Source organism: Pseudonaja textilis, chromosome Z, assembly GCF_049901715.1.
Source record: "Pseudonaja textilis isolate UNSWEBS1 chromosome Z, rPseTex1.2, whole genome shotgun sequence".
Lineage (NCBI taxonomy): Eukaryota > Metazoa > Chordata > Lepidosauria > Squamata > Elapidae > Pseudonaja > Pseudonaja textilis.
Window position 1 is genome coordinate 102,977,629 of NC_142008.1, and position 14,968 is coordinate 102,992,596.

General features: G+C 38.8%; 1 protein-coding gene across 1 annotated transcript in view; it reads right to left on the bottom strand.

The window, feature by feature from the left end:
- Positions 1-14,968, bottom strand: part of SHANK1 (SH3 and multiple ankyrin repeat domains 1) — a 97,817-nt gene that overhangs the window by 68,247 nt on the left and 14,602 nt on the right. Inside the window, 2 exon segments of the mRNA XM_087915801.1 lie at positions 45-248; positions 6,564-6,806. Coding sequence (XP_087771927.1) covers positions 45-248; positions 6,564-6,773 — 414 coding nt within the window. The 5' untranslated portion in view covers positions 6,774-6,806.

The window sequence follows — 14,968 nt, forward strand, 5'->3', positions numbered from 1 at the left end:
CTCTCTCTGACCCAAGAGTGTGGTCAGATAAGCAGCAACCTTACCTCAAGATAGGGTACCCCCTTTTCAAAACTCTGTGGGTACTCGCGCAAGAGTCGCTCTTCATCTAGGAATTTCGCATCCCGGCCATTGGTGGCTGGCTGGAAGAGTCCATAATTTAGAACATCCTTGAGGCTCTCGTTCAGGGTGCAGAGAATTTGTTGTTTTGCCACCCAAATGGCTGCATCAGGGTTGAAACGTAGGCATTTCTAAAGCAGAAACAGGCCATGAAAGAGAAGAGTGTGGATAGAAAGCAAAACAATTCCATCAAATTGGCCCCAAATAATAGCATGATTCTGCCCCAAAGGAGCACTTTGTGTTCTATAATAATGCTTTTTAGCCTTGCATATAAGACTGTTTCCCCCCACCCTTCTGTGATAGCAAACCTTGGTTAATCTGAAATAGCTAAGCTGGGTCAGTCTAGTTAGTAGGGCCATGGAGAGCTTTGGGTATGATTTCAAAAAGGCATTTTAGAGCATGCGGGAGCATAAAAATAGACCCCATCTGCTGCACACAATCCAGGGAAAAGGCCCAGCTGCTTAAAACAGCTTGTGTTCCTGAACACTTTGAAGCACCTTTCTGAAATTCAGCCTAAAGCACAAACAGCCCTACTGGCTTGTACTTAGATGGGAGACCTCTAGGCAATATCAAGATTAAAGGCTAGACTCTTGGAAGAAGGTGGTGGCAAAACACCTCTATATTCTTGCCAAGAAAGCTATGGATGAGTTCATGAAACTACTAGGAATCCATCTCAATCTGGAGAAAACTAACTTTAATATTAGACAGAGTTTGAGAAGGCCACACAGTCTCACTGATACAAGGATTTCTGGGTTCAATTAAGCTTTTTTAATGAGAAGGGCACCAAGCATGGGAGAATTTAATCTTGGCAAGCTTCTGTCCATAGCCAGAAATATTACAATAAGGAGTCTGGGAATACTATATTGTGAAATAAAACCAATCTATGTGAGCAGTGGCTTAAAAGTAGTTTACATTTATACTTATTTAGGTGCATTAAGTAAGTTTTAATACGATATTATTTTAATAGTTGTACTCTTCAGCGTACTGCCTTTGCATTCAATCTTTGGTTTGGCCATTTTGCAGAATCTAAACTTTTCCTCATATGTCAATAAATGAAACGGAGGAATTTGCATTTTTAATTGAAACTCATTGTTCAAGAAAAGCAGTTGCTGCTTTTCCCAGGGAGCCCAACTCTTGCAGAGCTTCTAAAACAATGACCTAGGGCAGCTCTAGCCACCATTTAATATAACACTTTAACACTGAATGAGCAGTAGCGTAGAAGTGATGCTATTGAAAGTGCCAGCATTCGTTCAGAAAAATTGCAATCAAGAGTGAGATATCTATAGTAAGTTTCCATTAGATTATCCATTTTGATGGAAGTTTTAGCCCAACATATAAGGAAAGGCTGCTGCAATTAGATGAAAATAGTGAGTGTGTCTTTAAATAGTTATTTGTTTTAATGTTGCTTATATCAAAACATGAGCAATTCCAGAGCCTTTCCATTCATTTTGGGCCCCAGGATTCTGCTCATATTTTCCCATAATTTCCTCTTGCACATCTAATCTATCAACTTCTCTGCATTACTGTTTCCTATGTGATCCATCATTTGTTTATTGCCCATAGATGTGAAAATGTGACAGTAGCAGGATGCTATCTATGTAAGGGAAACTATGTTAGATCTATTTATCCCATCAGAACTAGCAAGACAGGCATGTTGCAGGTCCCATTTACAATAGAGTGTCATCTAATGGCACCCACGGGGGAAAACTTCTCTAAAGGGACATCTAACCTGTGCAACTAATCTTTGCCCTGGACCTTGGATTGGCCTGACTCACCTTTAACAAGACCCTGAAGATAATGGCTCTGCTGCTATGCCTGAAGGGCCAGCAATGGTGGGGAAATGGCTGTGTTGAATTGATGTAGGATGCATTCTGTCACTGATCATGATTCTGCTTTTTAAAATGGATTGTGAACTGTTTTTATATGTTTGCATGTGGCTAGTCCTTGGTTAACAATGATAATGATCTTTCACTATTGTTGTATGTATACTGAGAGCTTATGCACCAGAAACAAATTCCTTGTGTGTCTAATCATATTTGGCCAATAAAGAATTCTAATTCTAATTGGGGTCAGAATTTCCATTGCTAAGTGATGCAGTCATTGGGCACAATGTCAAATGACTACATCGCTGAGAGATAGTATCTTAGTTGCTATCATTAAGCAAGGACCATGAGTCCTTAAACAAGTCCCAGACTACTTGCAACAGGTGAGCAGACAGTTAAAGTACAATATAAGGTAGAGCATGTGCTGTGATTGGAGATGATTGCTACAAAGCAGGGGAGGGTGGGTGAGGGCACACCAAGCTGCAGTGTGAGTATAGCGAAGTAACTGCTGCTGGGCGACTTACAAGAGGGACTTGTGATCTTTCCTGCCAGCTTCCCCATTGACTTTGCTTATGGGAATCTAGCATGGGAGATTGCAAATGGCAATCACATGTCTGTGGGACACTGCAACCATTGCAAGTGTGAGACAGTTGCCAAGCACCCAAATCGCAATGACATGATCACAGCATTGCTGGGGAAGCTGGACCTTCGAAGAACATTGAGAAGTATGAATGCAGCTGGGAGAAGTCACCAAATGAGTGGCTGTTAAATGAGGACAACCTGTGTTGGTTTCTTAGTTGGTCTTATTAGACTGTTTTTACCTGCTAGGGGCTGTCCAGAGTCACTTAGATAAGACGGGCAGCAGGGGCGGGATTTAACTGGTGTTACTACCAGTTTGGTGATGATGTTTTGCGCGTGCATGTAAAAAAAACATCAGCTGTGCTGCCCGGACAGCTGAAAAGCACTGCACAGGGGTGTGCAGCGTTTGAAAAGCCTTTTCCCCCCTGCTTTTTCAAGCCGCGCAAAGCAGCTGAGGTTGAAAAAGCAGGAAACAAAAGATAGGTAAGAGCCCAGGAGGGCAGGTGGGCCAAACAGCAGCAAACACAGAACCGCTTCGGTGTCTGCTGTTCTTCAGCGCTACCAGTTCTATAGAAACGGGCAGAACCTGTAGCATCCCACTCCTGATGGGCACCCATAAAAATCGAATGAATAAACGAACGAACAAATGAATGAATAAAGCAGAGAAGTCTGAAGAATCCAGTCTTTCTGTCAAATGATGGAAGCATTAGTGGGCCATCACCACAAGGTCCACACCTTTTGTGTACACACACACACACACACACAGTGTCTTGCAGCTCCACCATAGTGATACAATGCTGCTTCTATCACTTGTCCCATTTCTCCACCCTCCCCTTCCTCCCTTTCTGTGAATGCTTTCTGATCTAATTGTGGCAGGAAAAATAAGGGAAATCTTATGCTGTGAATGAATCCCTTACTTCAGGTACAGAAAATTAACTGCTCTTTTGCAGTCCTAACACCATCTTCCTCAAAATGGCACTTTCCTTATGTTTAGATGACAAATCTTCTTACTCTCAGCAAAGATCTGCCTGTGGATCTTTTGATGGTTTTGTACATCCAGAAGGTGCCTGATTTGGAAAACCTGGTATGCATTATGAATTATAGGATTTCAGCAAAAATGTATACTTGAACAAAACAGGACTGGACATTCCTGTCTTTTGCTCCCTATGCATTTAAACCTTTCTGTCGATTTCTTAATACACCATAATATCAAGATGGGGTTTCTCCTTCCAACTTTCCTTGCAAATTACACCTCCTTCTTTCAATGCTCAGACATCCAGGGTCAGAACTGGGGAGCAGGGACAATCAGCAAGACACATGCTGGCAACTCTATCCTTGTTTCCATGGCCACGACAATTTGTGATCTCTAGCAACGGTTTCCATGGTTGCCCCATGAATAGAAGTGGGGCCCAAATTGAACATTGGCAGGGTATGGGTTTAAAGAGACATTTAAAATTTCTGGATGGATAGAGAGAATATAATCAGTGGGTCTGTCTTCTCCAAGGTGATACTGAACAACCTACTTGGCATTTCTTTGTGGCTACAACCTGGTGGATATGTTTATATTTTACAAACACACATACTGCTATATATTAGAGCGGGCAGGCCTGTATATACCCTCTATGAAGTCTATTTAGTATACAGTATTAAAGATCAGAGAAATTAATTGGGTTAAATGAAAGAGAACATAGGTTATTTTACATAGCTATTAATAAATTATAGAACAGAAGCCACAAATCTTCCACTTGTACAATGGTTGATAGACTCTGTACTCTCTGAAACCAACCTGTATGATCTTAGTTTCAATGCTGAGGAAAATAACAATCTTTAATTATTAAGTTTATATGATATGTTTGGTAAATAGCAGTGGTTTATAACTTTCTCCCCTGGTTTCATGTGATATCTACTAGACCCTCTTCGATGTTGGGCCTTCAACTATGGTGGCTAGTAGTAGCTGTGAATGACTGGGGATGATAGGTTAACATGTAACTTCTCCAAACATTTTAAAGTGGCATTGCAGGAAATAAAAATAGCAGCTCTTAAAACTCAATTGTCTTTATGAAGAAAAGCTAATGTGCTAAGGTCTGCTGGATAATTAGCGTCCACGATCTCTATCCAAAATACTGTACCTGTCCAACCATGTTTCTTGTGCTTTATTTTCCAAAAGAGAAGTTATACTTGCAAAGATAATCCCGCAATTTCAAATAGAAGAGGAAATTTACTATATTTACCCTACAGAAAAGTGTCAATATGTGCTTAGGCAATTCTTATCTCTCATAATCTTAGTTTTGGCATTATACCTTTTGGGATTGAGTCTTGATTTAGATTCAAGACCCAATGCATATGGATCTTTACACTGAGATTGAGAACATAGAGAAGTTAGAATTGGTAGTAAATTTGGCTGAAAGAGAAGACATACTGAGAAAAAGGACTGCAATATAACAGAAATTGATTTAAGGTTCTCTAAAGGTTGTGGGATCAACTCATTACAATAAATTCCTTCTGAAAATAACAGGCTCTTATAAAGTCTTCTCCAACCTAACTCCTAATTCTGAATATAGTAAATTATAATTTCTGGAATTCAAATCAAACATATGCAGAGAGTCGCACATTGTGAAAAAAAACCCTAGTGTATAACTATAGTTTTAAATTCTTAATAAAAAAATCATAACTTGCTTGAAAAGGAGGAAATGATAATCAGGATCTAATTGTCTCCTCCTATTATATTTGTTTCCCACATGACTCTGACTCTAATCCTAATTTCACTCAGCTGGCTTTTCTTGGGGCTTGAACCATCATTTATCAGCTTACAATCTCCTAGAAGATGGGATAATCTAGGATGTATATATGGAATGCTATGGAGAATTTCATAGCCCCTCATACAGCACATGTAGCTGCACATAGTGAAAGCAAAACATTGCTCAGGTGCTCAGAGATGGTGAGGGCAGCTATGCAAAAAAAAAAAACTGGGAGAGGAGGAGAAGGGAAACATGCTTTGCCTAGATCTGCAGTTGTCTCTCCATATCAAAAGACTGCTGGATGAAAGTACAGGCAGTTGTGGCAGTGTCCTTGTTTTATTGCTAATGAAGCAAAAAAAGTAGTATGTTCCTTTTATTGCTGAGCTCAGGATGAATTCAGTTCTGCATTAATTACTTCTCAAAGGACAGCGGTGGACTCGGTGAGGGACTAAAAATGGAAGTTTAATCTTCTTTTGTCCATATTTTTTGTGCCACCCTACCCTATAGCAGAATCAATGATTTAAAGACAAGGTCACCTGATGCTACACATATTTCTGCCCCAAAACTCACTGCAGATTTTACCCGCCCTTAATAAACTCATGCTGTGTGCAGCAGCACTGAAAGACGAAGAAATATAGCAAGCAAGGTGTCCTGATTTAAAAGGAATGCATTTGATTCAAGGAATAATTCCATAAAACTGGGCACAATTGCATAAGATCATGATCTACTGGAATAAAAATTAATTTCGGTAATCTGAAACAAAAATAGAGTTCTCCTTCCACTTACACTCCTTTGTGAATAGTAAAATCCTTGGGTCAGGGACCTGTTACTTTTATATTCCAAAGAGTGCCTATAAATGACATGAAGATCATAAATGGTTGTAATAATATTCCAGGTGGCTTAAGTAGTAGAAAAACTAAATATCATTTGAAATAGGTTTGTAATAATATTCCAGGTGGCTTAAGTAGTAGAAAAACTAAATATCATTTGAAATAGGTTTGATTCAATTGGCTTGTAATTGCCTTCTTCCTTTTTTTAAAATTCTGCAATTTAATCTACAGCTTGGTATTCCCTACTTTCATAGTCCCCATCCAAGTACCCACTGTGCTCAACCTTGTTTAGCTCCGAGACAGAAAAAAAGATGGTCAAAAAGTATATATAAAAGTATAAATTGCTGGAGGGAGGGGGACGGGGGGGGGGAGGGAAGCAGCAAATAAAATTTTCCATTCACCTTCAAAGCTCAGGGTGCTTTCTACAATGGTTCAGCTTTCGCCCTACCCTCCCTCCTTTCCGCATGGATCCTTACCGTCTGGTGCAAATCAGGAATACCAATTCGGAAGACCATCATACTGAAGTGAGCGTCCTCAGGTACTGACATGGAGCAATTATGGGCAGGGTTAGCAGGACTTGCTGGAGGGCTGGGCCCCTCGTGGGAGCTCTCCGAGCCCGACTCCCCCTCGGGGCACTGGGAGAAGTGCTCCTCCTCCTCCGCGCTTGATTCGGGGCTCTGGGGCATCGTCAGAGGTGCTGGGCACCATCACTGGCTGCACTGCAAGGATGAGGAGAGAAGAAAAATACGAAGATTTTTCCATGGAGGAGAGCAACAAGGGATATATTACAAACAGTAGGTGGTACCTAAGAACATATACAATGATAGCCTCCCCACCCCAGAGCTACAAGATGCATTCTTCTAAAACACACCTGTGTATACTTACTTGTGACATCCTCACAGATTGCAATGCTAATAAAGCATTTAAATCAAATAGTCCCAGAGCAAAACACCCATTCACACCCAAGCAAAACCTCTAGTACAAAGTCATCCTTTATGCTTTCATAAATAAGCACAAATACTAAAGATTATGTTGATTATAAAAATAAAGGCATAGCAAGGTCAGCCATGCTGTTTTGCTGGCCTAGGGTGAATGCTAATTGTGTCACCCACCCACATCTTACTCTGTGTAGGAGGCAGACTAGGTTTCCTCCTTAAGGATTTTCCTAGATTGTGAGTCTCTTTTCTCTGCCCGGGACCAGGGAATGGGAATTTCCAATTTTATAACTATGCAAGGACAGAAAAAAGATCTGAGATAAGTAAACCTAACTTCTTCATTAATTAAGATAATGCCAAGTAACTAAATCAGCCTTTCACAGCCTGGTGCTTTCCAGGTGTAACAGACTACAAGGCCCATCAAATCCAACCAACTAAGAAGTACAAGACTGGGAGAAAGTTGACAAATGTGATGTGCTGAACACTGGAAAAGTCTCGAGGGAATGGTAGCAACTGTTACTTCAATATAGCAAGTTGTCAACATATGTGTGCATGTAATGAGCTTTTCACACTGTGCAAGGTATGACTATCAGCCACCTGGTCTCACAGTAATGGATTCATACAAGCATATAAAAGAAAGGAAAGGCAGTTTGCATGGATTCAAGTATGCTTTCCAAGCAGTTTATAAAAAACTTGTTCAGACACATAGTGCTATAAACGTCATTCGGAAAAACATATATAAAATCTCACTTGACCAGTCTAGCACATTTCAGATTTAGTTATTAATTTTGATTTATAGCTTGGAAAGAAGTCATTCTGCCCTTCCATTCCTTTTTGTCTTTTAGGTTTTTTTCCTTTTGTTCTGATTGTGCCTCTGTTTTGTTCTATGTCCCCCAACTCTTCCTCTCCTGTGATCTCTCCACAAGGATGGCATGTATAAAAGCCCCATCCTAAACTCATCCTGGTCACATGCCAATCAGTTTCTCTCTCATCTGTTCCACCTCCGTCCCACTCTCCTTTCATGCTCTGTGTCCCAGTTCCAGCTGGCCCCAAGGCCCATGTAATCTGGAAGCAAGCAGCACGTAATGTCCCAGAAAGTGTAATAAGACCTGGAATGACTGCCCTACTTTTAACACTAGCCCGAAAGGCTATTAATTAGCCCAAAAGGACATGATTTGCCCTACGTTGTCGCTCCTCCAATTTCAGACAGACAAATACACTACAATGTGGAGGGAAACATAGCTCAAAGGATGAACATGCAGTTTGAGAAAGTTCCAATTTCAAGTATTTCCAGGCACTTGCTTAAGACGATGGAGAATTGGAAAAAGAAAATTCAGGACTAAATGGGCAGTTTTGATATCTGATAAAGTATTGCCCAAGAGAGAGTTCCTTGTTTGATAACATATATCAGATCATGCCTTCTTCACCATGAGCTCAGAGACTCATAGATTAGCTTTTTCTGAGACACCAGAGATTGCCACGTTTGAATATAACACATCAAGAAAGAACAAAGATAATAATAAAGAAAACTGACAGTCAAAGAAAAAAGAAGGCAAGTAGACAAAGACAGATGATTCAACAGTGCAAGCAAGCACAGTGTTTCCTATACTTTACACACTGTTGCCAGTAGCTTTAATACCATAAGTGCTTTGGAGTATTAGTAATAGTGATGACACATGATATCAGTGCAAGAATAGTAAACAATGTATTTTAATAGCATCTAGGTCAGTGTTTCTCAACATCAGACACTTTTAGATGTGTGGACTTCAACACCCAGAATTCCCCAATCAGCACTAGATGGAGAATTCTCGGAATTGGAAGTGCACATATTTTAACATGGCTGAAATTGAGAAATTTTGATGTGGAGAAAGCCTCAAATTTGTTCCATTACCGGTAGATATGGAACAAAAAGGCACACAAGAATGTCAAGACTCTCTTGGAAAGAAGTTGAGTGATTATCTAGCTCAAGGTAAGGGACTGTACTGTTTGTTCCTTTTCCACTGAAGAAAAGGTAAAATGTATCCATGGCTTCCACATTCATATAAATTGAATGAATGTATAAATACATTTTTAGAAGACATTTTACATTTTTTTAAAAAAAAAACATTTCACTGAACAAGGGCCATATTGCAGAAGATATTTTTTGGCAGAAGCTGTCATTTTAGCTGTGAACTGTCACAGTATGATAGTAGAGAAAGATCCAAGTAAAGAAACGAATAACTATCACATCACACAAAAAACAACAACAAAAAAGAAGACTTAAAGTACTTCTCTCTCTGCATGCAGTAACCATAGTAAGCTTTAGCAGGTGATGAAAGACACACACACACACACACACACACACACACACAGGGGGGAGGGAAGGAGAGGGAGAGCGCTATGTGTATTTAAAAGAGCCATGCCTTATAAAGGGAGCATGTTTAGTTAGATTTTACCCAATCTAATATGTTCCAGGTATCTGGCTCTCAACTCCCATTAACCTGATCCAGGAATGTCAAAGTCAAGGCCTGTGGACCGGAGCACGGGTTGCTTAGATCTGGCCCACAGAGCCACCTGGAAAACAGTGAAGGACTGGCCCGCGGTGTCTCTGCCAGTGAAAAGAGAGATCAGGAGGGCTGCACGTGGCCCTCCCAGGCTTCATTTTCATTGGCAGACTGCTGCAGAAGGATCCCCCTGTCCTGGCCACCACAGATGCCCCCCTGACATGAGTGACGTCAAGCTGGCCACACACACCCCGACTATGCCCATCAGCCCCTCCAGGTCAAACTGATGTGGCCCTCAATGACATTGACACCCCTGACCTAGTCAGTTTGTACTGGTCACCTGTTGCAAGAGTTGTCAAATTGCATGGAGCTAATAAATTAATAAAATTATTTCAATTTTGTCAGCATACCTTTGTAAGGCACATTTTTTTAACAAAACACTTTTCTACTAGGAAATATTTTGGCTACTTTTTTACTGTTTTACTGAAATTGTGTTCTTTGATCTGCAAAGCACCTACAAAAAAAAATGTAGGAAGATGTTTTCTTACTCTTTTCCTTTTTGTATACCTCTTATTTAATGAACTGCATCACAAAATCTCAGAAGTGCAATCAGTGAATGAGAAGTGCAATTACTGATAAAGAACTGTGCTCCTCTTTGCATATTTATTTGGGAACAGCTAATTTAGTTAGTTCCTGCCAAAATGCAATCTGAATCAAATTCTGTTTCATGTTTGAGGTTAGTAATAGACAGGTACTAAAATATTAAAGAGAAATAAGTTTGTTACTTTTTAAAAAATGCCGAACAATGGGTGATTTAAGCAATATTTTCAGAAGGTGCAAAGAAATTCACCTCCCTCAACTATCTCTCTGTACTGTCCTATTGACATGACAAGTTACTTTATTCCCACAAGTTATCTTACTCCCGGGCTCTCTTACATCAGTTAATTTAGCCCTTCCTATAGCATGCAATCCTCACATGTGGAGAAATGTTGTAAACCAGGGTTTACATATGAATAGAAAATACTCATGTCTCAACATGCAGGGCTAAGCAAAAACTCTTTGGTCCAATCGGCAGCCATTATTAGTACCCTATGGAAGCCATTAATGTGATGAAGAACTATAGGCTTACGTGAGAACTTAATAGATTTACATGAGCTGCTCTTATAAAAAATGTTTACTTGAGCAAAGCCATTTCTCTATCATTAAAGCTTTGCTTTTTAACAGGGACTCTTTTTTTTTTTTTTGAAAAAATGAACAGACTTCAAAGTCTGAAACATTTTGAAAGCACCTAATATTAGTACATTATTTTAGGTATAAGGTGTTTTGTGAATATAATAATTGGGCTTTAATTAACATGGGATTACAATTTAGCATAGTGCACGAATCTGGTCTCTCAGTGTGTAAAAATTTAGAAGATTTCTTGACCTAATCTGTAATTCTATTATCATAAGCAAAATAATTATAAGCAAAAATCCTTAGGCTAAAACAAAACATTGATTTCTATGAATATTTATTTACTTTTATCTTTATCTAGGTCGTTTGCAGGATTTATTGAAGCAAATCAAAAACTGGACAGTAGAGGAGAGATTTCCTTAATGTCCTTAAATCATAGTTTGTTGTTTAAGGGAAATAAAATGTCTGATTTCCAAAACAGCATGTCTTCTTAAAAAACAATATTTTCTCAGGGTTTTTTTAAAAAAATGCTGGGATGGTGATATGTATGCTTAATGATTGGATATTGCAGCAAAATGTGCAAAGTTTTTGTTTGTGAGTGTGACTTAATTTTACGGGGTGACTCTATTCCTAATCAAAGTTGCATGTATTAGAGCTCTATCAGAAATATGGTGTGACTTTCAGTGGCAGGCATGTTGTGAAACTAATAGATGCAGATTCTGCTTCGCTAAATTTAGTCCCATTTCTTGAAACTTTCCTTGAGAGGCTAACATTAATTCCCAAGGCTAATAGGAATCATGGATATTGGCAGGAACTGCCGACACAAAACACACACACAAAATAATGGATCTATGTATTGTGGTAAAGTATGCTTTCTTTAACCATGATTTATTAAATAAATAAAAGCAGAGGTCATAAAACATACTTACCTATTCTAAAGTTACCGTATTTGACCTTTCTAAACAGGAAACGTCCTAGAAAGGTGATTGCTTCATTAAAATGTTCAGGGTTGAGGGAAAGGGGATTTATTTTGCATTTATATCCTACTTTTTTTCCTGAGAGAAAAAAGAAGCCAACACAGACATGCAATTTTCACAAAAATCACATGAGATAGATTGGGCTGAGTGAATATATTACCCAGCAAAGTCCATGATAAAGAGAGTCGATAGGCAGTGAAGGGTACGGGGTTTGGGTAAGAGCGATGCCTGTATACAGACAGGGGAAGGGGATGGACTGAAGCTATGGATAAGAAAAACAAAAGGGAACACAGAGATTTGGGGAATAAGCAGGAGGTAATAGAGAGGAGCAGTCATGTGGGAGAAGGGGATGAATAGCTGAGTAGGGGAGGAAAGAGTGTTAGGATGAACATAGAAAGAGGCAGAAAAATGCTTAATTTGCTCCATCCTCTTGCAGAAACAAGTGAGCAAATCTAGCCATTTTACTGCCTTTTGGAGAGTCTCAATAGGGCTGACATTCAAAGTCTTAAGAACAGACTTATCTAGGCAATAGTGAATATATGAAAACTTGCTAAATCAAACAAAATTATAATATGTGAAGCACATTATAATATGTGAAGCGAACAAGAAGGTGATATTGCTGTGTTGTGACAGGAGGGTAGAAAGATGCATATATTCAATAGTGGGTCATTGAACCTGGATATAAATGTTGCTTCTTACCCTTTTACCCTTTATCTTACCCAGTAAGGAACCCTTTTGGTTCCTTACTGAAATTTGAAATAGTCCTTTGAAAATTATACTTAAATCTAGAAATCAGGCCAGGCTAGCATAACAAGTGATACATATGACGACCCTATTCTTCTTTTTGTCTAGGGTGTTCTACTAAGACAAAGTTTTCCATGTTGTCTAAACTGAAAAACAATGGCTATCCGCTTAGAACATGTTATGATCCTAAAATATACAGTTTCAAATTGGTTATAGATATTGTCTAGCCTCCAACTGGTTAATCAGACTAACACTATTCTTGAATAAACAAGATGGTCCTATTTCCTCCATAGAATTGCCTCCCTCCCATGTATATCACAGATGGTTCATTAAAACTGATCTGATGATGAGTGAAACTAGAGCTGGGTAGAATCTGCAGCTTTTTCTCTCTGTGCCAATTTAGCTCCCTTTTCTCACTCTTTTTCTCTCTTCTTCTCTCATTGCTTCCCTATCAGCCCCATGCCAGCCCCAGCATAGAAAAACTCAAAGAAATAGGGAAAGATCGGAAGATGTGGAGAGGCATGACCCATAGAATCACAAGTCAGACTCCACTGAGCAGATAAGATCATCACCATGGTTCTCTCTGGCTGTGGTACACCTACCCATGATTAAATGAATAATAGTTTCGCCAACCATTTGAATTACCTGAGTTTGCTGTGAACAGCATCTATAAGCAGGTTCCTGTATGATGGTAAATGCAATGCTGAGATTCAAGCAAGCCTCTTTTGCATGCCTGTTGGTTTCCATCCTGCAGAGTTTGACAACTCCATTGATTAATTGTTCTCACTGTCGGAAATTTTTTTCCTTTGTTCTAGGTTAGATACTTTTAAAATGATCATCCACCTGTTACTTCTTGTCCTGCCCTCTGGTGGTTTGGAGAATAGGTTAACCTTCTCTTCTCTGTGACAGCCCCTCAAATACTGGAAGACAATTATCGTATCTCCCTGGTCCTTCTCGTTGTTAGACTGTACTCCCTTTCTCAGCATGGTTTCAAGGAGGTTGAAACATCCTGTTTCTCTTTCATAGTTTCATGTCTCTACTCTAGACTAGGACTTCCATACCTGGGTGGGGGAAATCCAGCCAATCATTAAAAAGTAACCAAGAGTTTTAGGTACTGTCATTTAGCAGCCATCTGAATGTTTGCAGCTGAGATTTCAGCATCTTCAACTATGGTTATTCAGCTATCTGCTCTCTGAGCACCAGAGGGCCCCAAGGACAAAGAAATTGAGGCAACTTGGGATTTATGCTTTTGTTCAAGGAAAGGTAACTGCTGTCCATTTATTTTATTACTTTTATAAACTCTGACATTGCTTGCTAGGAACTGGATCTCATTAGGCAATCCCTTAAGAAAACGTTCAGTACAGGAGCTAAATTCTAAATGTGATAATCCTGCAGAAATTTACAATTTTTATTTTTCTGTTCTGTTATAATTCTAAATGTGATAATCCTGCAGAAATTTACAATTTTTATTTTTCTGTTCTGTTATTTTTCTGTCAGGAGATGCTAAAATAGAATCCAAATAGAAAATAAGACAAAGATCAAATTATGGGCAGCAGGCAAGACATCGGTTCCAAAAATCAAATTGGAAAACGAATTTGGGGGATCCTCTCATACATATTTTGAAGGTACCATGGCTGCAAGAGGAAGGACAGAAAGGGAAAAATCCATTCAATGATTACTCATTTTTTTCTCAAAATATAGAAACTTTACATATACTTTCACCAAACAACCACTGTACAGAAAAAGCAGAGACTAAAGGTAAGCAGCAATGTTCAGATACATAAAACTATTTTTTATTGATCCATTGCTATAGTATAATTTTCTTTTTCTTTTGTTATACAGTTTTATGAATATTTAGAAAAAAGGAGGAAAAATACTGTTGTGAAGGTTATGAGACTAATAATCACCCATGGAGATTGAATTCATGTTTGCATTATCTAAGCTACCTGATTTTGGCTTTGCATAATACATGAACCCTGGCAATGTGTATTGTTTAAACTGAACATATGGTTTATTCAGCAAACCACTTTTAAAACAAATTTTAATTTTACAATGTTGCTGTAGCTGGATGCTGCAGCTGCCATGATCAGGTGGCTTTACATATTATTCTACATCATAATGTGCTTTGTTTGGTTCTGATGTAATCTGAACTCAGTTATGCAATAAACCATGGTTAACTAATCCATGACTTCGGATGCTGTGTGAATACAAACTGTCATTGTTTTACTGGATTATTTCAGACAAAACTTTCCAATCTTCATAAATTATTTTCCCCTTCTATCATATACATTGTTATTCCAGGCTGCCTATAATTTTAGATAGATCCAGATGCTTAGTGCTTAATTTGGTTATGAATTATCCCACTTTCTGAGTGTCTCAGATTTTAAGCCAGGGGAAAAAAAACTAGCTAAAATTAACACGTACATATTTAGCCTCTTATGGATATATAGCCAATATATCATTTTAAGCATTTAATGTGAACGAAATAGTGGGAATAAATGTTTAGAAGATAAAACTACATACAATGGCTCCCTGGCTTTGGTATTAAAAGCCTTAACAGTAGGCACAA